A 27,005-nucleotide genomic window follows, 5' to 3' on the forward strand; every position below is an offset into this window, starting at 1 on the left:
ATGCTTCTCTCTGCAGACACGTTCTCACTGATCTTCTTCTTGATGTACTCCACTGTTTCCCGATTGGTCTGTGAGAGACTTCCTGTCTGTGTCAGCAGGCCTCGTAGGAGATTCCGATTGGTCGGCAGTGACAGACCCAGGAGGAAGCGCAGGAACAAGTCCAGGTGTCCGTTTGGACTCTGTAAGGCCTCGTCCACAGCTCTCTGGTAGAAACGTGTTGGATCTATCTTCTGTCTGAACAGTTCAGACCAACAAGATGTTGTTAGTTGTTGTTCTTCCAGGAGGTTGACTCCAGAGTTGATGAAGGTCTGATGGACATGAAGAGCAGCCAGAAACTCCTGAACACTCAGATGGACAAAGCAGAACACCTTGTCCTGGTACAGTCCTCTCTCCTCTTTAAAGATCTGTGTGAACACTCCTGAGTACTTTGAGGCTGCTCTCATATCGATGCCACACTCTGTCAGGTCGGACTCATAGAAGATCAGGTTTCCTTTCTGCAGCTGCTCAAAAGCCAGTTTTCCCAGAGACTCAATCATCCTCCTGCTGTCTGGACTCCAGTGTGGATCTGTCTCAGCTCCTCCATCATACTTGACCTTCATGACTTTGGTCTGAACCACCAGGTGGTGGATGAACATCTCAGTCAGGGTTCTGGGCAGATCTCCTCCCTCTCTGCTTCTCAGCAGCTCCTCCAGAACTGTAGCAGTGATCCAGCAGAACACTGGGATGTGGCACATGATGTGGAGGCTTCGTGACTTCTTCATGTGGGAGATGATGCTGCTGGCCTGCTCCTCATCTCTGGATCTCTTCCTGAAGTACTCCTCCTTCTGTGGGTCGGTGAACCCTCTGACCTCCGTCACCATGTCCACACAGTCAGGAGGGATCTGATTGGCTGCTGCAGGTCGTGTGGTTATCCAGAGGCGAGCAGAGGGAAGCAGATTCCCCCTGATCAGGTTTGTCAGCAGCACATCCACTGAGGTGGACTCTGTAACATCAGTCAGGACCTCATTGTTGTGGAAGTCCAGAGGAAGGCGACACTCATCCAGACCGTCAAAGATCAACACAACCTGGAAGTCTTCAAAGCTGCACATTCCTGCTGCTTTGGTTTCACTGAAGAAGTGATGAACAAGTTCCACCAAACTGAACTTTCTCTCTTTCAGCACATTTAGCTCTCTGAAAGTCAATGGAAACATGAAGTGGATGTCCTGGTTGCTTTTGTCTTCAGCCCAGTCCAGAGTCAACTTCTGTGTTAACACTGTTTTCCCGATGCCAGCCACTCCCTGTGTCATCACTGTTCTGATTGGTCCATCTCTTCCAGGTGAGCCTCTAAAGATGTCTTCTGGTCTGATGCTTCTTTCTGCTCTGTCTGCTTTCCTGGATGCTGCTTCAATCTGTCTGACCTCATGTTCATCATTGACCTCTGCAGTCCCTCCCTCTGTGATGTACAGCTCTGTGTAGATCTCATTCAGGAGGGTCTTCTGTCCTGCTTTAGCGATGCCCTCAAACACTCTCTGGAACTTCTTCTTCAGAGAACATTTAAGTTTACATCCACAAACTGCAGCAGCAAGTTCTGAATGAAGGAACAACATGAGATCAAAGAATAAATGACAGTAAACATTGCAGCAGTTCATCCTCCTAAAGACTGATTGTGTGAAGATATTCTGAGACTTTAGTAAATGTTCTGTTGATCAGCAGCTTCAGTCTTTACACAAATCCTCTTACTGCTCTGCAGACAGTCAGCCAGCTTCTTCTGCTTCATCCTCCTCAGGAACAACACTGTGATCTGCTGAAACATCTCTCTGCTGCTCCTCTCCTCTTCATCATCACCCTCCAACTCCTCCTCCTCCGCCCTCTGACTCTCTGAGCATTCTGGGTAATCTGGACTCACAAGTTTCTGCATCTTCTTCAGCTCCTTCTTCACAAAAGTCACCATGTTGTTCTCCAGCAGCTGAACAGAGAAATGTGTCAATGAGTCCATCAGAGTCAAATCATGGAGCCAAACATCAGATCCATGTTGGACACACTGACAGTCCACTGGTCTACAAAGAGCAGCATGGAGACGCCTGAACACAGCAGATGGAGAACAACTTGTTGTCCATGAACTCACCATGAATATGGAGTCCAGGTGATGCTGCTGGACAGACTGAGCTCTGGGAACCTCTGAGTTCTGCTGCTCCACTCTGTGGATCAACATCAACAGTTAACTCTCACTTTATCACACAGAGACAAACACCAGCTGAAGGTCCATGATGTTCATTAGAGATTCCAACATTAGTCTGTTTTCCACTGCAGGAACTTTCTGTTCATTTTGGCTCCACAAAAATCCAGCTTCATTCGTACAGATGTTTGTCATTCTTTCAGGTGTTTAACATCTGGTGATTGTTCAGGAAACACGCCCAGGTTAACTGGGGATAATCACAACTTAACACAGGCTGCCTGGTTTATAACAAAACAGAAAACTAATCAATGTCTCACCAAGAAAACCTACAACATCGAAGCACGTCCTCTTTTATGTTGTGTGTTTGTCTGAGTTCAGTGGAACAGATCTACAGCAGAACTACAAGTGAAACTTTGGTTTGTTCACAGAAACACTCAGACCCTCAGTAGCCTTCCATCACAACAACACGCAGCAGAACATTAGCTTGGTTTGATAAAATGAACTGGAACAAACTGAGACCACGCAGTCAAAACTACTCTCTCAGAAAACATGGAAAACACACATTCAGTCCTCCTTCCTAACCCGTCATTTCAGACAACGTTAACTGCTAACAATGTTTTTTTTTAAATAGAAGTAAAGGGATTCGAACTCTGGTAAAAACAAACAATATATTTTATTGGCTCTACACAGTGAGCCATGAGCACTTACTGGATGTACTAAAGTACAGTCAATTTGAACGTTACAGCAACAGATATTCCTGTTGGACACTGAAGAGATGGTGTTGCCAAATTTATATATTTGTATGTCCTCCATGGTGGATTAGCAGCATGTCATTAAATCAAATACAGTCAAACCACACAATTCCCTCTCAGCTACACAAATTTCACTTTCAGATGTATAAATCTGGAGCTCAAACTTTAACTCTGTCTTTGTCTCTCAGCTTCCAGCCTCACCACAAATTGGAAGTAAAACAACTTCAGATATACTCGTCCATCTAATTACCTTGCAGGCTGTGAAATATTACAGCTGTCAGTACAGAGATAACCACACAGTCACTGACAGGCCTTTATCAATCGTCCTTCAATATATTTTATTACTCTGGTCAAAAGCATTAACTATAGAGACCATTACATCACTGGTGTCAACAGGAGCCAGTTGAAGGCTGCAGTGATTCTGGTGACAGTACAGTGTATCAGAGTGAGGTTATTGAATATTTGTGTCTCTCTTTTCTGTTGCAGCGGTTCTGCAATTTGCAGACGGTCCCTGTTCACTCCATAGACACCAGTGTTATTCCTGCAGCTATAAAGACAGCTGCTTTAGATAAAAGTGGGCTTGTAGCACAACATCTGCCTTACAACGATGGGAAAGAGACATCATTTGTTTTGACAACCGATATCCAATGAGTTATTGATTCCTGAACTCTGAATCTGTGAATATCTTTCCAACTTTACTGAACTTGGGGCCACAACCACTCAAGGACTGATATGTTTAAATCTGAAAAAAGCATTTAGTCATACTTAAAGCTATAAGTGCTTTATTAACATGAAACTAAGAGTTTTGTATTGATTTATGATCACATGTTCTGTCTAAAAATCAGTGGCATCACTTTAAACAGTGAAACCAGACTAATAAAACAAAATGTAATGACCAACCAGTGTGAATACTGGATTGTGTAAAAACATAAACAACTGAATGCAGAATACTGGACAAAGAAATTCTCTACAGATATTTTTTCCCATTTAAATCTTATCTTAACATAATTAATGTATTAACTTATTGATCTGTGTTTCCATGTATTTATTGATTTATTTGTTTAGTACTGTTAACATAGAGTTCTGTTTTTCTTAAGACAGGCAAAGGCCATTTATTGATCACATACAGGCTATTAAATAAACGTTTATTAAAAACTAAAATGCACTAAAAATAATAATGAACAACTTAGACATTTACTGAGTCACTAAAATCCTGTAGAGTCTACGACCACATCAGCAGGATTCTAAGCATCCTCTGGTAGATTCACAACCATGTACTGATGTCCCTGAACAAACCGACTTCAGGAGATGATTGGGGATGATAAACTGTGAGCTGCTGGTGGGTTCTCTCTGTTCTCATGTTTCTTACATGTTGGTCTCCTGATGCTGCCTTACTTCAGCCAGTCCATGAGCAACAGAAAACACAGTTTGTCTTCTACCTATTATCAGGGCTTCCAGTCTTTCCACTCACATCTGTTTATTTGCTAACGTTTTTGCTTCTGTGGACGTGGTGGATTTTCAGGTGTAGAAAATTTAAATGCATGACTGCAGCAGCGTCTGTAACCAGGAAACCAGAGACAGAACTGGGCAGGACCGGGGACACCAGAGAACTCTGAGGTCCATCAGCTGGACCTCACAACAGGTCCTCACTACATAAGTCTAAGGAAGGGAAAATGGGCTTCACTAATATTTCCTGTGTTTTATTTTGTTCATTATAAAGTTTTGATGAGTGTGTGACAGACGTGTATGGGACATTCATGAAAATACGGAACAATTTGCTTCATTATTGATTCAATATAGAACGCAACAATTAATTGTCAAATAAAGGACGATTTTCTATTTTAAGGGACGAGTAGCAACCCTTCTTGTAGCAGAATTTCAGAGTGATTTAATGATGGAACATCTTTGGAACAATGACAGAACATTTGACACAACAGTCAGTAGTTTGGCTGATCATGAATCTTTGCTCTGACCACAGTCCCTGTAGAACGTCTTTCAGGACTGTTTATAGGAGTTAAAAGTTCCTACTCCAGGGTTGGTACTTCTGAGAGAACCTGGAAAACTGCTGTGTAGGTCTTGATGCTGACTGATTAAACTCAGAGAGGACAACAAGAACCATTTTTCTGTCCTCTCCATCCTCATCCAGCATCCATCTCCATCAACAATGTAAAATTCACCCTATAGGCTAACATGTAGGCTAACAAGGCTTATATGATCACAGAACTGGAGTTTTTTTTCCACTAAAGACTGTTTCTTCATACTTTAGTGAACTCAGAGTTCTTGCTGTGATCCACCTGGTTCTGTTTTTAATGTCTCTGTGGATGATGTTCACATTATTAGCATCACTTCTTCAAAACATTTGTTCTGTTTGATGAGGAGCCAATCTGTGATCAAACTAGCAGCTCTGAAACCTTGTTCTGAACATCTTACCCCTCTGCAGCAGGAGGTTGCTCTCCTTTAAATGCAATAGGAATATCCTTAGACCAGTCACTCTTCAAGGACACACAGCTGGATCCAGGTCCAGGTCCAGGTCCAGGTCCAGGTCCAGGTCCAGGTGGATTCCTGTCAATAATGATGCAGCAGTGATGTGATGCTGAGCTCTGACATGCAGCAGAGTCCTGGACAGTTAGAGATGGTGGTCTCACCTCTGAGCTTTGCTCTGGTTCTCCTGTTCCCCACACAGAGAGCTTTTAGAGGGAGGGACTCCCTCCTCTCTGTCCTCACACTCATCCATGATGCTCAACTCACAGCAGCTCACACACACTTTCTACCTTCACCTGCACAGGAAACAAACATCATTCATCCACTCAGATCCTCCTGGAGAAGATCAGCTGCTGCACTTCTACTATCAGTCCAGCAGATGGAGTCATGGAGCTGCAGAGACTCACAGAGAAACCGAAAGTAAAAAAGACACGACGCAGTTTGTATTGTGAAGAAACAAATAAACATCAGCAGCTGATCAAACTGACTGAAGTCAATCAATAATCTAATAGAAATACTGACTGATTGCAGTGAATCAATAACCTGATAATCATATTGATGGATGTTTAAACAGCAGTGATCCAGAGTTTGTGGTGAAATAAGAAGTGAACATGTAGAAACATGACAGAGCAGAAACAAACAGCAACATTACTGAAGTTAAAGCAGCAAACAAAGCAAACTTACACTTTATTCAAAGCGCTGAAGAAGAAGAAGAAGAAGAAAATTTCCAGTCCACTCCTGGACTCTCAGACATGATCTGTTTCCTGGAACCAGTCAGGACTCCACCTGTGAGGAAGCAGCAGGAAGAGTTTCACAATAAGAGCACATTTTACAGACTAGAATAAAGATGACGTATCTACCGTGACGCCACCCGTTGGTTTCTGCGCTGAGAAAATGAAGCCAGAATTTTATTGTTTCCATAATCAACATAGCAGTTTGTCATCTTTAATACTGAGGAATTTATCAAGTATCTTATCCCTGAAACATGTATAAATGTAAGTTTTGGTTTAATTTTCTTTTATACCTGGTTCTTACTTCTTTTACTACCCCAATTTTTCAACTTTTTACTTTCAGATCATGTTGAAATGTGATTTTTTTAATGTAAGTTACACACACACACACACACACACACACACACACACACACACACACACACACACACACACACACACACACACACACACACACACACACCAGCCCCATTAGCAATTTATTATTTCTAATTATTGCAACAACATTCATGAGTCTGCTATGAACAAAATTTAATCAAGTATGTCACTCAAGTAGGGATATTTCTGAGCATTTGTTGATGAAAGCATTACTAGAAGGTTTTGGTAGCAACATTACTCTATCTTTTGTTTGGTTAAAACACTTAAAATATCTTTACAAAGGGTTGCATGTCCCCTGTAATAACTATGCCGTCCCAATAGAATGTTTTTCACACCTTGATTCACAGTTCTTTACTCTGTTCACAAATTTTTTGTGTTACGTTTTTGACTTTATATTAAAGACTGACAATTTCTGGAAAGAGGAATGTCTTTAGCTAATTTAAAATGATCTAAATCTGAAGGAGCACAAAATGGCCAGATAACTTTAGTTAAGCAAAGAAAAAAGGATTGAAATTCAGGCTTTGAAAAAAGAAGGCTATTCTACAAGACAAATTGATCAGAAAGTTAAAGTCTCACAAAGTGGAGCTGCAAAAACATTAAAGAGATACGAAGAGAAACAGGTTGACATGAAGACAGATTTGGTTCTGGTAGAAGCAGAGTCACGTCTGAAGCTGAAGATAAGTTCATCAGGGTCACCAGTATTCAAAATAGACAAAAGACAGCCCCAGAAATAAGAGCTCAGCTAAACTCAACCAGGAGCAGTCATGTGTCAGTGGATACTGTGTAGACTGCAGGAATCTGGTCTGAAAGGCAGAAAGCAAAAAATAAAGAAGAGACTTCAGTGGGCTAAAGAACACAGAAACTGGACTGTAGAAGAATGGAAAACAGTTCTGTTTACAGACGAGTCAAAGTTTGAAATGTTTGGATCAAAACGGTGCAGATACGTTTGACGTAGGGTTGGAGAACGCTTGACTCCTGTGTGTGTTGTTCCCACAGTAAAGCATGGTGGAGGTAGAGTGATGGTCTGGGGCTGTTTTGCAGGGGGTCAGACTGGTGATCTGCACAAAGTCTCAGGAATTCTAAATCAGCATGGATACCACAGTATCTTACAGAGGGATGCCATTCCCTCTGGGCTGCGTTTAGTGGGACAGACATTCACACTACAACAAGACAACGATCCAAAGCACACCTCCAAACTGTGTCAGAGGTATAAGAGGAGGGGAAGGTAAGGATTATGGCTTGGCCAGCTCAATCCCCTGGCCTTAACTCCATTGAACTTGTATGGGATGAACTGGACAGAAACGTCAAGAACAAGCAACCCACAAGTGCTGCAAACCTTTATGAGATGTTGGCAGAAGCATGGGAGGAAATTTCAAGTGATTTTCTCATGTCACTGATTGCAAGAATGCCTCGAATTTTTCAAGAAGTTATCAAAGCTAAAGGAGGCTATTTTGATGAGTCACAGATTTAACTTCAAACTTTATTTATTTGTATAACACTTTTCATGCAGAACAACACAAAGTGCTTCACAAGAATTAAAAACAAAGAAGACAATAAATAAATTTTAAAAAAACTCACACACCCACACAACATGACATGGCGAGGCACCGAGGGTAGAAGGAAGACGCTACCTTGAAGAGGGGGGGTAGCCACACTTAATATTAAGAGAGTTGCAACATGACGGGTCCAAAAAATTTTGGTCACGTGATCTATAGGCGCCATTTTGTTTCCTATTCATGAACGCCGGGTTTTCCTGTTAACATTGTTTACACCGCAGAGAGTAATTCCAGGTCTTCCAACGCTTCCTAAATACCTGAAAAATGACGGGCTGTTGTGCCTTTGGGTGCACAAATCGATCGGAGAAGGGATTCCACATGTTTAAGTTTCCCAGTGATCCTGAAAGAATGAAACTGTGGGAAAATAAAGTCCAGAGAGTGGGATGGAAACCGACTTCATCATGGTTTTTGTGCCAAGTTAGTCCCATGTATGTACTTTCATGTTATGATGTATGGGTGAATGACAGAAAAGTTTGATGTGATTTTAGGCAGTTGTGGTTATTTTGACTTTGACCATTTTCATGCATGGAGATGTGTTATTGGTGACTGCGGCCCGTGTTCGGGCCGTCTTGAGATGTGCAAATGTATTTTGCTAAATTGACCGAAGCAGCAAACTGATAGAAACATTATACACCCATGGAAAGCTTAGATTCTCATGAATCCGCCGGTATAAACCACTTTCAGATGTGATTACCACAGCGGGTAATATAAACACATTTGCCCAACAAACAGCAAATAACGTAAACAGCACAACTCACCTAAATGCATATTGATCAGTCTGTCATTACATCCTCACCACACATGTTGGTCTTCAGTCCCATTAAACTAATTCAGGTGTTTTCTGACTCTGGTCTTCTGTGATCAATCATTCTGTTGTGTTCTATTGGAAAATGACACACATCCATTTGCAAACACATCCTCTTCTATGATATCACCGCTCTATATCTTTAAAACAGAGGCTGAGATCACATTCTAACATCTTGTCAGTGACTTACAGGCCGGCAAACGCAGGATGACAAATTACACTGAACTTCATTAGACCGAGTAGCTCTTTAGCTTCAGCTCACTTCTGTTTACTTGCACTCTTTGTAGTTTGTTTCTAAATTATTTTGAACTCAACACTTCTCATTCTGTTAGTAAACGATGCTTTCACATGGTTTAAGAGTCATTAAATTGATTTTGTGAAAATTAAGGCCTTAAATGGAATTGGAAATCATTAAATTTGATTATCAGTGGCATTACAAATTATTTCTGTAATTTTCAATAAAAAAATCATAATAATATATAATTACAAATTGTGATTCTCCATGTACATCCATGTAAAAATGTAGAACCATTGCAATAATTATTCCAGCTGATCAGGTACAATTGCTGTAAAACTGGATGTTTGTAAAGTGACGGGCTGGACCAGATAGAGGAGAGCTGGGAAATGGGGAAATACAAATTCCAGCAAAAATAGCTGGAAAACGTGGACTTCAGAGAATGACTACAGCCCCTTGGTGGTCCAGATGGAGAAAGATTTTGCAGTGCTTGTAAAAAAATGAATCTTGGTACAATGGGTGAAATCTCACATGCATTCTGACGGCCACAAATCGGCTGTAAGAGGCAGACAACGGTTAACTGTGGCTACTTACTTTCCCGTGACCAGCAGCGTAACGTCTTCAGCATCTACTTCGACCACCACAAACAGCACAACTGCAGCTGTAGTGACCACCGCTCCCACCAGAGCCGCTGACGTCAGAAAATCGAGCAGTCTTCGTGCATCTTTTGGGTGGAATGCAACGCTGCAGGTGGAGGTGCTCTGGTGTCTGAACACTGCTGTGAAGCACCACTCATACACATCCAATGAATGCATTTCTGGATTGTTCCAGGCAATGTTTCTGGATTCAGAAATAGTCAAATGTTTCACCTGTGGAAAGGACAAAACTAGCTCCATGTTAAAGTTTGGACTTACCCCACACTTTAAAAATGGACTGCTTTCTTTAGTGAACAATGCAGGACCATTTGTTCTGATGTTTGATGAACGTTTCAACCAGTCAACAAAAAATAAACAACTAGATGTCCATGTTGGATTTTGGGGGGCTGGTGGAGTCCAGTCACGTTATTTAGGATCACAGTTCATGAGACGTTCAAAGACTGAAGATCTTCTGCACCTTTTCAAAGTAAGTATAGCTGTACTTTTTGTTCATGGAATGTTATTTGGATGAATTAAAGATTCAAGATGAGTTCACCATTTGTCAGTGAATCTTTTTGCTTTTAGAAGCTTCAAAAACTGTTTTTATAGTAGCTTTTCAATTATTTTATCAAATTTTCAATCAAATAGGTTGTCACCTTTTCAGATTTTCTTTTTCATGTCAAATAAGTGAAATAAAATATTTATATTTTAGGGATTGTGTGTCTGCTGGACATAAAGAATCTCCTTTCCATCTGTGTGGATGGGCCAAATGTGAACATGAAATTCCTCCATCATTTCCATCCAGACCATGCTGAACTACATGGAGGTCAGCAGTTAAACAATGTTGGGAGCTGTGGATTGCACGTGGAAACATTCTGAAATGTCAGTGTTCAGGAGGTTCCCCGTTAATCTGAAGATGTTGGACCACAAGATGAAGAGATGTGAAGTATTTGTGTTACACTTGTACAATGATGACCGTGTCCATCCAGGAGACAGTGACTTTAATTACACATGAAGATTCTGCAAATACAGAAGAGATACAGATCCAGTTTCTGATCAGTATTGGCTCTCTTTGCTGCTGTCTTCACTCCTCATGTTATGACTGGGTTTACTTCCTTGTACACCAAGATAACAGCACCAGTCTTTGACATGACAAAGCCAATACTGCCTCCTACTGACCAAAATGGGTATCGCCCTACAGTTACTGAGGAAGAAGCAGGTAAGTTTTCCCTGTTTTTAGGAGAGACACAAGGCCTTGAAAATTCTATTAAAATGAAAAATAATAGTGGTGGGACCAAACTAATGAGAAAAATGACTAATTCTGGACATCATATGAACAATAAAGATGTCCAGGGAGCCACATTTGCATGATTCTATTTCACTTAAAAAACAACCTGTCAACATTTGACAAATTACACTTAATTTCATTAGACCGAGTAGCTCTTTAGCTTCAGCTCACTTCTATTTACTTTCACTCTTTGTAGTTTGTTTCTAAATTACTTTGAACTCAACACTTCAATCGACTCTCTGTGATAAAAGCAACGAGTAAATGAACATTTACCTGCATGAACATGTGAGAAGAAGCCGGGGTTCCTCCAGAAATGAGCTGAAAATGAGGTGGACACAAGACTTGATAAATCACATACTGATGTCATTTAGTTTATCCGATACAGGTGCAGTTGTGGTTTTTACAGTGACTCCTGTTCAATATAATCTAGAAGAAAAGATGCTGTACTTGAGGGGGAAAGTTCACCTTAAACATCTTTAGTTTATTGATCATTTCAATATTGAAAATTCTGCCCATGTGTGATGAAAATGTTTCTATTTACATCCAGTTATGGTGCAGTAAAATGAGTTTTCAGACACTTGTAAAGACCGTGTACACCACAAAAGTCATGAGGTTCCAGTGACTCCTATAACTCCATTTTAAAACATGTCTTTGCTGTAAAAAACAATCGTGTATTTTGGTTCTTTCATAAATTCTGGAAATATGACAATCTATTGGGTCATAAATATACATAAAGCAACTTGAATTATCAGTTTTGTTGACATAGAAAGTTGTGTTAATCAGAATTTCTTTGTGACATGGTATCTTAACTTCTCCTGAGTGATTACGATCGACTACAGCTGCTGACTCCTCTGATCCAGTTTAAATAGAACCCATTAGATCCACTCATTAGACTCAAACACTACAGTGGGAAAGTCTGAGGAGCTCAGCAAAGATCTGAAAAAGAAAATCATTGATGTGAATTTTCAACAGCATAACAGAATTCCTAAAATTCAGTCATGATTCTTGGTTTTTGTTGCCAAAACCAGAGTTTCAGTGGTCCCATCTTTCTACCACTATAAAACATTTCTGGATGCATCACTGCTCATATGGATCCTGCTGCTATTTGAAGCTGCAGATATTCAAGCAAATCATGTGTTTTGGTTGTTTCATAGATTTGGTGGAAGTTGTCTGGAAATATGAGAAAATCTGCTGGGTCATAAATAAACACACCTTAACTTGAATTATCAGCTTTGGTCACGTAGAAGTTGTGTTCATCAAAATTTGAGATTGTGGCCAAACATTCTGACAAAGAGCCCCACAATTATCACCAATATGGAGAATAACAGAGAAAGATTATCACTTTTATTAAATCATTTCAAAGAACAAACTTGTATTATCTTTGGGGAAATGGTCAGAATGAAAGCAGCTGAAGTTATCTGGGCTATGAAACACCTGTTGACAGGTGAAAGCCTGTTCAGATAAATGGTCCAATGGGACCAAAAAACTGCAAAAACTGCAGCCACTTCATGGCCACAGGAAGCTACATTTGACACCAATGCTTGTGTGGGAATGGAGGTGCTGATTAGAAAGCATGAATTCAATCTAACAGCAGCTGTTAGGAGAGACTGAAGACCTTCAGCACTTCCTCACTGACTGCAGATGTAGTACGGAGATGTACAGAGACAGGAAATGATGAGTCAGCTAAATGTGATGATGCAGCAGAACGTTCAACTCACATCTATCCTCAATTAAAAGCAGGACTTTAAATCATAGTTTTCATAAACTTCTGCTCATAATTTCTTTCCACCTTAACTTTATCAGTACTTTGTGTTTTATTTTCTCGTTTACAGGGACCAACATCCATCGCTGAGGTACCGACATCAGACTGACAGGGTTTGTGATTTAAAAACACGCGTGTGCTCGTTCACTGCAGAACATGACTTGTAGTTCACCAGATCTCAGCCACTCGTTAATCTGTGTAAAAAACAGTGTGAAGATCAAAATGCTTTGTCAGAAGTGTCCGTGTCAAATCAGCAGATTGGTTCCATAAGTACACATGGCATAGCAGCAGCATTGAAGAAAAGTCTTTGTGAAAAGCTCAATAAATGTGTTTTCATTGGATATTGATGAAGCCACTAGCCAGAGCTGGACAACAGTCTGAATGTGCTTGTTGGTTTTTTGATGATGATGCTTCCAGAGTAACTCAACATCTGCAAACACAAAAGTGAACGTTGCCTCAACACTAACGGAAGAAGTAAAAGATGTCAGAAAGAAAGAAGAAATAGATCGCTGACCGGTTCTTGTAGCACCATCAATGTTTTTTAATTGAACTGTAGTTTTCTGTAGTAATTTATATTTGTTGATTTATTTTCTATTTTCTTATTTATTTCAGATTATTTCAGTTACCAGTTCTTAGAGCACTTTAATGTTTTGTTGTTATTATTTGAACTGAACTATAGTTTGCTGTTATAAACTATATTTTTATTTATTTAGCTTATTTTTTGCACTGTAACTGTTTACATAGTTGTATTTCAGAATAAATAGTGCACATATTGTTAAAAGGTGACTCAATGTCCTTTTTCCATGTCTTTTACTGACTGGTTGCTAAACAATGTTTGCACCATGTTGTAGTCAGAGGGACCTACCACCACCTACTGGCCTTTTTTGGTATTACTATAATCTGCAGTCTGAGTTTGCAAAGGCAGATGTCTTCATTTCTTATTAGTTAGCTGGATTGTACCCCGAGCCAAAAGCAAAACTATTCAGATTGAGGATTATTTTTCACTTTAAGCCTGGATATGAGACACTAGAATGACAGAAACAGCCACAACAGGCAGCAGAGAGAACACACATGGTTCTGCAGCCGTGTTGATGAGATGTTCAGTTCTCTGCTGGAAGCCCACACTGGTGACCTGCTGGCCAGTAGCTGGTTGAGGATGAGCTCCATCTGTACCTCCAGGAGCCAGTGATGGACAGGAGGAAAGGAGAGCCACTCCAGTGGTGGAGACAGAATGAGGGACGCTTCAAGCTAGCAGAGAAAGGAGCAGAAAGTTTGTTAGTGCAGCGCCTCATCAGTCCCTAGTGAACGTCTTCAGTGAAGTCTGTCAGTTTGTGAGAGCAGGAGAAGCCGTCTGACTGGAGAGAACGCTGAACATCTGCTTTTAGCTCCACAGTCTGCTGCTGCTCAGTTGGGACGACTCATTGATTTGAGACTCACATTTCTGTGCACATTTTATTTACCTTCGTTTTATTTACTTTATAAAACTTCAGGAAGCTCTTTATTGATTTAAATTTTCATTGAACTTTCTGAGACATGCTGCTGAGCCTGGAAACTCCCTGCACTTTGAACTTAACACAAAGACAGTGAAAGATAAAATAACATTTCAGTTCTATTGACATTTTGAAAAATGTTATTTACTGTAGAAAACTTTGGGGAGCTGTTTATTTGTTGAATTTTTCATTGAACTTTCTGAGACATGCTGCTGAGCCTGGGAGCTCCCTGCACTTTGTTAGGATTTTGAAACCAAGATGTCTGTTGTCTAAGATAAAAAAACAACCTTTAACATGCTGCAAATGTAAAAAGCTGTTTAATAAACATGTGCTTAAAGGCATTTAAACCAAGTTAAGTGTTGGAGTTTGTATTGATCAAAGTTTTGACACCAATATTTTCTTTCTTTTTTTTTTTTAATATGTTTATTGTGAAACATGTCAGATAACAAGTCATTTAGTGTGACATTTACATGTTTCTTTTACAGAATGCTCGAACAGGAACAATAGACATGGGAAAAAAGTAATAATGGCAAAAAGAAGGAAGTGATTGAAAAATAAATAGAGTTAAATAAAATTAAGTAGTGCTAAGAAAATAGAAAATTTAAAGTAAGTAGGTAACTGTCAATCGTAACACTGCAGTGACAGTAATGATAACAAGTTACCTGAAATATGTAATAATGATAAGGGAGACAAAAGTTATTTAAAAAATAATCAAAAATAAATAAATAAATAAAAATAATAAAAATAAAAAATAAATAAAAAAATAAATATACCAATCAAAAAATAAATAAATAAATAAAAAAGGAAAAAGAAAAAAATTCAAAAATTAAAAAAAAGGGGGGGGGAGTAAGGGTTGACTAAGGGTGAGACTAAGGGTTGCCAAATTTTTTCAAAGTCCCTGGGTCTGTCTTTGAGAATGAATCTAATTCTCTCCAGGTGGAGCGTATCTGTCAGGTCTGAAAGCCAGTGTTTAAAGGAGGGTACCTCTTTCTTTTTCCAATACAGAAGAATTTTTTTTTTTGCAATCATGATGCCATATGCAAGAAGACGACGATGTGCTACCGTAAGTTTGAAAGATTTTTCTGAATTCCCGAAGATAATTAGGACAGGATCTGGTTCAATTTGGGATCCAAGAACTGAAGAGAAAAAAACTAAATATTTCAAGCCAGAAATCTTGTAATCTAGGGCATAAATAAAGGGCATAGCTGTGTGACAGGGTAGCTTCCATGGATTTACATTTATTGCACAGGGGTGACACTTCTGGGAATATTCTGTGAAGTTTAGTCTTAGAGTAGTGCAGCCTATGAAGTATTTTAAATTGCATTAAGCAGTGTCTGGCATTTGTGGAACATTCATGGATGTATTCTAAACTATCTTCCCACACATTTTGAGGTATCTGGATGGCAAGTTCTTTTTCCCACTCCGATTTTAAGCCCTCAACAGAAGGAAGGTTCAAATTCAGTGAAGATTTGTATATCTGAGATATGGGGTAGTATGAGTTTGCAAGCCTTTTAATCAAGAGTTCTAGCTTGCTTGGTTGTGTCTTCTCAAAGGTAGTGAGGTGTGTTCTGACATAATCTCAGATCTGGAGGTATTTGAAGAATTGATTATTTGGCAGGTGAAATTTTTCGTGAAGTTGTTGGAAGGAAGCAAACGTCCCTTCAATGTACAGATCACCAATGTTACTGATCCCTGCTCTCTTCCAGATGTTAAAGGTCCCGTCCAGTGTAGAGGGGATGAATGAGGGGTTTGCTGCTATAGGAAGGAGAGAGGATAATGTATTCAGTTTGAAATGTTTTTTCAATTGTTTCCACAATTTTATTGAGTCTGAGATTATTGGATTGTATCTATAGCATGTTCTGTTGATTGGTATAGGTGATAATATGACTGCCCTGATGGAGTATGGTAAACAGTCTTCGCGCTCCATCTCCAGACTATCATGGGATGAGGTGTCATCATGGAGCCAGTAAGCAAGGGAGTGAATTCCAGCCGCCCAGTAATATAATCTAAAGTCCGGCAATGCCAGCCCTCCAACTGTTCTATGTTTGCAAAGGTGCTCTTTTTTTATTCTGTGCCTTTTATAGTTCCATACAAAAGGAAGAATAATAGAATCCAGTTTACTAAAGAAGGATTTAGTGAGATATACAGGCAGGTTTTGAAAAAAGTAGAGTATCTGGGGGAGGAAGATCATTATAATAACATTTACTCTACCCAGTAAAGAGATGGGAAGGGTCTAACTGGTGGATTTGTTCTAACTCCAGTTGTTTAGCCCTGTTCTGCTTCCTGCGAGATGATTGGTAGGAAATTATGCAGCCCCTCAAATATGCCTTGAGTGTGTCCCACAATAATGTGGAGGGGGTGTCCTTATTGTCATTAGTTTCAAGAAACAACTTGATATGTTGTTCTATATATTCACAGAACTTAGCATCTGAAATAAGTTGTGGGTTAAACTTCCAGCTTCTCTGTGCAGATATGTTTTCGCTAGGCCTGAATGTGAAAGAGACTGGACTATGATCTGAAATAATGATGTTGTGATATTTTGCATTGTAAGTAAGTGGAAATAATTTGCCATCGACTAGGAAGAAGTCAATCCTGGAATAGACATTATGCACCTTAGAGTGGAAGGAGAACTCTCTGCCAGCCGTGTTGGAGACACGCCAAACATCAACCAGGTTCATATTGTCAATATATGATTTCAAAAACATACCTGCTTTGGTTGGTTCAACCCTCTTGGTGGAGGACCTATCTAAATAGGTATCCAACACCAAATTAAAATCTCCGCCGATGATCAGATTGGTGGTAGAGATATTCGGTATTAGGTTTAGGGTCTTTCAGAACAATTCTGGATCGTCATTGTTAGGGCCATAGATGTTTAGCAAGGTAACTGGGGTAGAGTAGATCTCCCTTATGACAACTACATATCTCCCCTCTTTATCCACTATTGTGGATAATTGCTTAAAAGGGACACCCCTGCGGATCAGGATGGCTGCACCTCTGGCTTTCACTGGGAAGTTAGAGTGGTATATTTGTTGTATCCACCTACATCTGAGTCTGGTGTGCGAGTTATTTTTTAGATGAGTTTCTTGTAAGAAAATTATGTCAGCTTGCAGTGATTTTAGATGTGCTAGAACTTTACCTCTTTTAACCGGTTCATTAATACCATTTACATTCCATGAACAAAAGGTTATATCCTCCCTCCTTTTCCCTTGTTGTATTTCACTGAGCATTAGACTGTGTAGGCTGTTCACAGGAAGATAGGCTTACCCTCCAACCTTCTGACTTCTCTATAGGATATGTGCAACCTTGAGCTAAGTAACACTCCCTCAGCCCTCCTTCTCCCTTGCCCACCCCCCTCTCACCCATACATATAAGTAAATACAGGAAAACCCCAAAACACAGTAGTTGGAACATTACTAACAATGTATGTTTTGCTCTTTCTGAGCAAAGAACAAATTTCAACTCCATCAACCAGCAGAGGTCGAACTCTTGATCCTTTCTGATAGTAGCTCTACAGAACTTCTAATAAAAACCTATGTATGGCTTAGCAATGGGATTTTGTATTACCCATTAAGTAGGATAGTCATTAACTCAGAAAACACAGCAGTCTCTATTAAGGTAACGTAAACGGAAAAATAGCACTGTTAATATATGAGTAGACCTTGCACGTATGGGATGACTCTCAGTTGTCTCTCCGGCCGAAGTGGCGTTCTGCATACAGACGGGCCTCCTCTGGGTTGGTGAATGTGGTCTCGTTCCCGTCGTGTGTCACTCTCAGCTTGGCTGGGTAAAGGAGTCCGAATTTTACCCCGGGCTTGTCTCGTAGTAGGTTCCTGGCTGGTGTGAATGCAGCTCGGCACTTGACCACGGCGGGTGGAAAATCTCTGAAGATCTGGATGCGCTGGCCATGGAATTGGAGGTTTCTGGTTTTAGAAATCTTCTGCATGATGTCTTCGAGGTCATGGCAGTAGTGCACTCGGCAAATCAGATGCCGTGGCGGGTCGTTATCTCCGGGACGCTCTCGTAGTGCCCTGTGTGTGCGGTCGATCACCGGTTTTACATCGAGCTTCAGCACGTCAGTTAGGAGCTGTGCCACAAAGTCCCTGGTTCTCTGGCCGTGTTCTTGTCCTTCTTTTAACTCCAGCAATTCTCAGGTTCTGACGTTTAGATCGCCCCTCTAAGTCCAAGCATTTCTCTGAGAGCTTATCTACTTGGTTGTTCAGCTGTTTTACTTGGGTTCTGAGTTCCACAACGATGTCTGAAGTAGCATTAGCCAACTCTTCCAAACTTTTTAATGTCTCACTTTGGGAGTCTACTCGGGCATTAACGGCATTAAATGCATTGTCGCTTTCTTCTCTTAGAGTGGTTATTACTTCCCTCAAGGTTTTACTCACATCGGCAATTTTTTCATCGATTTTGTTGCAGATATCTGACCTAGCTTGCGCCAGTTCGGTTCGGAGTGAAGCTATAGTGGCTAGCACCTGTTGAGCTTCTGCGTCCTGTCCGCTCATCTTCGGCTTCTCCTTTCCACTCCGAGTCGGGGCGTCAGACGGGCCTCTATCGCACCTAAGGCAGGAGTGGTGTACTAGCAGATTCTCTCAAACTTCAGGGTTAAATATACACAGGTTTAAGTTTTAAGTGTCATTTTAAAACGGATTCTGTAGGAGCTATGGCGAGACGCGTCCTATCCTTTCATCGCTCAACAGCGCCCCCCTTGACGCCAATATTTTCACTTTTACTGCAAATGAATATGGGCTCCAAATATCAGTTATCGGCCTCCTTGATGACTAATAATCGGTATCGGCCCTGAAAAAACCATATGGGTCTGTCTGTAGTCTGAACACATTGCTCTGTGAAGTGGAAACAATCCTTAATAATCACCAGATCACCACCACGTCCTCTGACCCTTTGATTTAGACGTCATGGGGGCAGAACTGGTGGACACTAGCGAGGATTCAAAAGGACTTTATTAAACAAAGCAGGAACTAAATCAATACAGAAATGTTCAAACTGGACTGAGGAGAAAATAAACCAAACTCATTCCAGAAACAAACAAAACTGCTGCGACTGCAAAAACAAACAACTAAGTTCAAAAGAGGAAACATACAAAAAAACAACCTGAAACTGGATAAACTGAACAAAGAAACTGATGAAACAGGAGGAAGTGAACTAACAGGACAAGACAAAGTGTCCAGAACAGTCTGATGCAGCTCTGAGGAACAAACAAGTCCAACATCAGAACAGACCAGAGATCAGTTCAAAGGCTGCTCAACAAAACTATTCATTCCAAGGGCAGGATGGTAGGCAGGGGGGGGCTGGTCGGTATATAGAGATAAATATTTAACATCTCTAATATATATGTAAATATTGATCTGTGTGTTTGTTAACATTACAGGTGATGCAGATGTTTGTAATCTTTAATATCGTGGACGTTAGCGGCTAAAATGTTTCTTCTAACCACAGTTTATTCAGAACCTTCTCTTCAAAATATTTATGAATTTAAAACACAAAAACTGCTTCTCTCATGTTTTAATGTGATTTTTGTTGGTAGAAGAGGTCGACACACTGAGAAAAAACATGAAATCCTGCTCTTTTATTCTATTCCTGTTCAAACTAAGAATCATTTCACTCATTTTCAGAACATGTGATTTAATTCTTGTTGCTGAGACTCCAGCAGGAGGCGCCGTTCCTTCAGTCCACCAAGCAGCAGAAATCTGTAAAAAACTGATTATTTATCAGAACTAAACGCTGCAGATTAGTTTTGTGTTTAGTTTTCAGACTGATTCAGCTTTTACATTCATATTTCTGTAGTTCTGCAGCTTCTTTTGTCCTGTTTTTAGAGAGAAAGTCTAAAATATGTGGAAGAATTTAGATTTCCTGTTGGATAAAAAGAGAGATTTAATAATAATGTAGGTTTGTCCTCATTGCTTCAAGACTAAAGTGCAGAAAAGAAACTAGAATGTCTGAATAGAAAGAATATTCAGATGAAAACACGTCGTGTTAACTGGATGTTTGTGTGATTTCTGTTTGCTTTGTGAAGGTTTTAAAACTCTGTGAGCTAAATAATCATCAGATGTTTTTACAGGAAAAGATTTTAAATGTCTGTTTGTTCTAAAAAGAAAAAAGGAACAAATGAATACAATAACAATATTAGATTATAAAACAGAGTTTGCACAGTTGTTTACACACAAAAACCTGATTTTCTCTGGACAATAATGTGTGAAAGTCTGTCAGCAGTTTGTAGATTCACTGCTTCCTCTCTCATTTCACACTTTGTGCAGCTCAAATGCTTTTAGTTCAAGTGAGCGTCAGAGGAACACCACATCCTGATTTTCACTCTCAACATTTGACTGGAAAAAGACACAAACACCACATTTGGCTCCTGGAAGAATCACAACTTCATCTTTGAAGAGGAAGAAGATTAGATTTAATCCATGAATGTGAAAACATGTTTGTGAGGGACAGAGTCATGGAGAGACTCAACTATCTGTTCAACACTGTTTCTCTGACAGGAGGAGACTCTGGAGACTGAACTCAGCACAGAAACACTGAGGAACCAGAATAGAACCAGTAGACCCCAAATCCAGGATAGAGAGGTTGAGTGAATGTGGTGTTGAAGGTGTGGAGGAGGATCAGAGAGTCAGAGGAGACTCTGTAGAAGGACAGAGTTCCAGCAGGAACGTCCACATAAACTGAAACTCTGTGAGAGACTGAGGAGGAACTGATGTATGTTTGACTGTTATTATGAATGACAGAGTAACCATGACGATCAGAGCAGATCAGACTCCAGGACTGATCATTAAATCCAAACCAACAGTCATTACTGTCTCCTTTCCTTCTGATTCCTCTGTAACTCACTGATATATGAACATATCCTCTCCACTCCACCTCCCAGTAACAGCGACCAGTCAGACCAGTTCTACACAGCAGCTGAGGATACCAGTCAAACCTGTCTGGATGATCAGGATACGACTGATCCCTTTCCACATATGTCACCTTCCTGTTGTTGTCAGACAGTCTGAGTTTTCTGTGTACTGTGTTTGTGTCGACTGTGAGTTGACAGGAATCTGATGGAGAGAACAAACACAACACAGCTGCAGTTATTGATGGATCATGTGATCAGTATTAAAGCTTTGATGATGACCTCAGAGATGTGACACTTTGAAGATGCTTGAATGTGCTGCTTTGTTTCCATCAATCCATTCAAACACACTTACACTTCCTCAGACCTGGTGTCAACCATCGGACTCCAGCAGGCGTCACCCTGAAAGCAGGAGGACGGTCAGAGCAGCAGAGACTCTTTCAGCAGCACACATGGACGTTACATGGCTCTCACACTGTTCCACTGATAAAGGACCAGTCCAACATGGAGACACAGACACCTGAATGCAGCATCTCTAAAGTCCTGTCCTGTGCTCGTCACGTTCCAGCTCAGTTTACACTCATTATTCAGCTTTACTCATTGATGTTTCCTGGAGCTAGGCTAAAAGGTTCCCTGTCTGTCATGTCCATGTGCTAAGCTACGCTAACAGTTTCCTCTTCCCTTCAGTCATGGTGTGTAGCTGAGCTAACAGTGTTCTTCTGCTTCCACTCTTTGTGTTAAGGTAGGCTAAAAGCTTCCTGAGAGTGTCTGTCTGTCTGTACCTGAGAGTTTCCAGTCTACAGTGTGGATCCTCCACTTTAGCTCTCAGCATCTTCTCTCCTGAGTCTCCTGGATGGTTGTAGCTCAGGTCCAGCTCTCTCACATTTGAGGTCTTGAAGCTCAGAGCTGAGGCCAGAGAAGCACAGCCTTCCTCTGTGACCAGACAGCCTGACAGCCTGCACACACAAAACAACACAAACCTGATGGACAACACTTGGCTGGATGTTTCTCACTCTTTGTTTTCTTTTTGTCTTTCAGATACATTTTGGTGCAGATTTGATGCATCTGAAGCAAATAAAGAATCAATCTTTCATTTTCTTTCACTTTCAAAATGTGAGTCCTGACCTGAGAGCTTCCAGTTTACAGTGTGGACTCTCCAGTCCAGCAGAAAGACTCTCCACTCCTGAATCCTGCAGGTTGTTGTTAGTCAGGTCCAGCTCTGTCACACTGGAGGACTGGGAGCTGAGGACTGAGGACAGAGCTCCACAGCTTCTCTCTGACAGATTACAGCCACTCAGTCTGAAGAGACAAAGACAAGAAAAGAAGTAAAACATTAAGTACAGTATTTTCTGTCCTGTTGAAAAGACAGCAGTGAATTTAACAACAAATACATCCCACTATGTCCAGAATACAGCAGCAGTAAGTCCACCTATCAGGTGATCAGGAATCACAGAGTCATCAGGATAAATCAGAATCTCTGCTGGTGAGAAGGTGGACTGTTCAGGTGGTCAAACATTTGAACATTGTTCTCCACATCTTCTCCTTCCTGCTTCTTGTCCAACAGCTGAACTGCAGAGTTTAGTCATCGAACAAACATCAAACACTAAAGGTTTGTTCTGGTGTTTCCTTTTCATTGACGTCTATCTGGAACATTCTATTTTGTAAAATGGTGGAAACTAAAACAGAACCTGGAACCAAGACTGTACAGGTTCTTACAGGTTCTGGTTCTGTGATGCAGGTTCCAGGTTGTTAAGTTCCTGTAGTGGAAGAGGCCTCATTAAGAGAAACTAGAGCTAAAGGTCAGTAACCAGTGGCGTGCACAGACATTTTGGGGGGCAGGTGCTCAGTGAAAAAAAAGGGCACCTTGTGCAGCGTGTAGAACCACCGGCTGCCTGAATATAACAGTGTGAGATTTGAAAAAATAACAAAATCAGGAACACATTTTCTGGAACGGCATTCATTTTAACATCTTAATAATGACACACAAAGAGTCAATAAAACATTGTACCTTAAAAATTGGTAAATTAAAAGAGATCGAAAACATCAAGACTGATTCCTGACATTAGGCTACAACAAGGCAGAAAACTACTTTTTCTTTTTGTCATTTAGCAAATTAGTCACAGCAAGTGTTGCCTCAACCTACTGCAGGCTAATAATAAACCTACACAAACTAAATATTCAGTTATAGTATACAGATCATATGCTGTACCAATTCACCAAATAACACTGGTTGTGAGGTCATCGTCGTCACGTTATGTCAGTTCATTGATTATTATTATGGGTAGTGTCGAGCTTGTTAAGCAGGCGGGCAGCTGGCTAATTTAGGCACGGTTGTCAGAGGTGGGCAGAGTAGCCAAAATTTGTACTCAAGTAAGAGTAATGTTACTTTAGAAAAACATGACTCAAGTAGAAGTAAAAAGTAGTCCTCTAAAAAATTACTTGAGTAAGAGTAAAAAAGTACTTGGTGAAAAAACTGCTCAAGCAGTGAGTAACAGAAACATCCGATTTATTTGTCTTCTGTGCATGAATTCAGTCAGACATACAATATAAATGTAAATTCAATAAAGTGAATATTCAGGTCAAGCTCTTTAACTAAAATGATAATAAATTAAATCTTTATGTGAAAAAAATAAGAAAAATAAATTATATTTCAAGAAACACGCTCTTGCCCGCGTTGCATGTTTCCAGCATTTTCTTTTTAAAATATTCTTTAAGACTGTCCCTGAGGTTTAACATCAAAATATTAGACATACTGAATGACTGTAACCAAACATGTAACTTAAGGTTTACCAATTTCTAAACCTTCTTCAATAGCAGTTTTTCCACAACATTAAACCAAAACAAAGCTAACAACCCTGCACACTTACAGTGAAAAGATACATGAACCTTTAACCTGCCCTCCAAATGGCACATCAGGGCTAACCAGGTAGATTATATTTAGAACAAGGCAGTCTTTACATATAACAGGTGTCTGTGTCCAAATAAGAGAGAGTAGACAGACGGACTGAGAGACAGAGAGACAGACACAGAAAGAGAGACACAGAAAAACGCAGCAATGTTGGTTTGCTTTGGCAGACTCAGAAGACACCGCATAGTGTAGCTGCTCTTTTGCGATGCGTGTAGGCTAAACATGCTCCGTATGTGAGGCCACAGGTGTTCCTCCTCCTCCTCCTCCTCTGTCCATCATCTAGGTCTGTGCACGCCACAGATACGAGCCCGGCAGCTACACAGTTGTGCGGTCATGTGACTGAATGACGACCTCTGATTGGTGAAATACAGTCATGTGGTAGAACTTTTTGTCGAAGTGTGTATCTAGCAAAATAAAGAAGTATATGCGTTATCACTTGGATAACAAGAGAAGTAACGAGCCGTGAAGTGCAATGTAGCGGAGTAAGAGTTGCGTTTCATATCCACAAACATACTCAAGTAAAAGTTAAAAGTATTGTGCTTTAAATTTACTCATAAAAGCACAATTTATCAAAAAACTATTCAAGTAAATGTAACTGAGTAAATGTAACTCATTACTACCCACCTCTGACGGTTGTTTAGCGCTGCATGAGACAGACTACTTTACAACAGAGACAAACTAGAAAAGCACTCAGAGAGCGCAGTACTCTGCCAAGGCTGCTCAGTTGATGGATCATTTCTGATGGATGAAATATTTAAGAAAAAATGACCTTGTGCTGAGTACAGGCATGTGTTATGCATGTACATGTTATGTATTCATACCAAATCACATGTAAATGACTTTTATAGAGGTCTGTTGATCAGTTCATCACTTTTGGCAAGCCTTTGTTTTGCTACTGTTAAAATAACCGTTCCCTCCATGCTTTTATTTTGAAGGTGTATTTTTAATGGTTTTGATTTGATTTATTTGGATCCCCATTAGCTATGGCAATGCCAAAGCTATTCTTCCTGGGGTCCATACAACATCCTTACAATGTATCAATGCAGTTGCATTATTTACAATACAATCCATATACAAATGCAACATAAAACAAAAACAAAAAAAATAAAATAAAATATACACAACACAACAATACACAGACAATACAAAACCGCTCCCAGGTCAGCAGTGAAATATAATATTTACATATCATAACTACATAGATCTACATATATTATGTATATTGGTCACACAAAACTAAATTTCTTTTGCCCTTCGATATTACACCCAACGCCATTGAAGCACAAACCCCGATTTAACAATTAATTTAAATCAGATTTGACAGTCACCCATTCTTTTACTGTTCATCTCACTAGAACTATTTCTGTTGCAAAGGTGCAGTTTTAAGTAACACTTGTACTTCCAATTGACTTATATTAAGTCTCTATTGTACACAGATGTTTTTTGACTAACTTTTTGAAAATTATTTTGCTATTTTCTTGTGTAATGTTTCCTGGTAGTTTATTCCATTCTTGCATAGCTCTGTACATAACCATTGTTTAATTGTGTTTGTTTTTGACTTGGGTAGTGTAAAATTTCCTTTGGTAGCATGTCTGGTTGCGTAGCGATGTCTAGCTGAACTAAAATGTACATTTCTATACAAGATTGATGGGTTTTTTGTAATTAGAATGTTTCTAACAAAAACCAGCAATGAATACAATAATCTTTCCTTAACCAATAGCCAGTCTAAACAATTGTGCATGGCTATGATATTTGTTCTGTAATCGCAATGCAAAGCTATTCTTGCTGCTCTATTTTGTACAATTTGCAACTTTTTTATATTTTCTTGTGACGTACTAGACCAGACTACTGGACAGTAGTCCAGAACTGATAATACTAAAGATTGTAACACTAGTTTAATTAAGCTTAGTGACATGAAAGCTGCACACCTTCTCACAACAGAAACAGCACTTCCCATCTTGGATATCATCTTATCAATATGTTTAGTCCATGACAATTTATTATCTAACACAACACCAAGTAATTTTGTTTCTTGTACTTGTTTAACAGGCACTTTATTTATAAAAAGATTCAATTCAGGCTGTTTTTGTAAAGTATGTGTTGTACCAAATATAATACTGTTTGTCTTCGATACATTAAGAACCAACTTATTTTTCCTGATCCATTCCACCACAGATTGCAATTCCTGCTGTACGGATGTATTTAACTCTGAGCATTTAGGTGCCGATAACCAAATTGTAGAATCATCTGCATACATTGATATAGTAGCCTTATCTAGTACTAGTGGTAAGTCATTGGTAAAGATTGTAAATAATAAAGGTCCCAAACAACTCCCTTGAGGCACTCCACAGCTGACCTCCCTCTCATCAGAATAACTACCATTGAAATAAACCTGTTGTTGTCGATTTGTTAAATAACTTTTCAACCATAACATTGCTGACTGTGAAAACCCATAACATTCTAACTTTTTAATCAATACTTCATAGTCAATAATATCAAAAGCAGCTGTAAAATCCAGCAAAACTGCTCCTACTAATTTCTTTTGTTCTATATCCATTAACCAGTCATCTGTCATCTGAGCTCGGGCAGTTGCTGTGGAGTGTCCTTTCCTGTATGCATGTTGGTAATCCGTGGTTAAATTATTTAAGGAAAAATAAGTTCTAATTTGTTCACAGACCACAGTTTCCATTATTTTACTTAACATAGGCAGTAGACTTATAGGACGACTATTAGGTCCAGAAAATGACTGTCTTGCATTCTTTGGCAGTGGTGTTATTTTTGCCTTTTTCCATTCTTGAGGACATAACATTTCTATCAAACTTTGGTTAATAATATGACAGATCACTGGGGCAATCAAATCAGCCACCATTTGGTAAGCCATCATGGTAAGGGCTTTTATTGTGTGATCATTCCAGCGGCACAGGAAGTGTTTATCTAAGAAGATGTTTCTTGACATGACAAAGACGCTGC

General features: G+C 39.9%; 2 protein-coding genes across 7 annotated transcripts in view; one reads left to right on the forward strand and one right to left on the reverse strand.

The window, feature by feature from the left end:
• The window catches only part of LOC127533723 (mucin-22-like), a 147,981-nt gene that overhangs the window by 114,228 nt on the left and 6,748 nt on the right, over positions 1–27,005 (forward strand). The gene's annotated exons all lie outside the window — the stretch shown is intronic.
• Positions 1–27,005, reverse strand: part of LOC127533722 (NACHT, LRR and PYD domains-containing protein 12-like) — a 184,802-nt gene that overhangs the window by 110,469 nt on the left and 47,328 nt on the right. For 3 of the 5 annotated variants that reach the window (XM_051947528.1, XM_051947526.1, XM_051947527.1), the window contains one exon: positions 22,253–22,426. In XM_051947528.1, coding sequence (XP_051803488.1) covers positions 22,253–22,426 — 174 coding nt within the window. Of the gene's footprint in view, positions 1–5,337; positions 5,470–5,552; positions 6,062–22,252; positions 22,427–27,005 lie in introns of those variants that run through there. The other 2 variants (XM_051947533.1, XM_051947529.1) reach the window with 2 other exon arrangements.

This window comes from Acanthochromis polyacanthus, chromosome 4 (assembly GCF_021347895.1).
Source record: "Acanthochromis polyacanthus isolate Apoly-LR-REF ecotype Palm Island chromosome 4, KAUST_Apoly_ChrSc, whole genome shotgun sequence".
In the NCBI taxonomy this organism is placed as follows: Eukaryota; Metazoa; Chordata; class Actinopteri; family Pomacentridae; genus Acanthochromis; species Acanthochromis polyacanthus.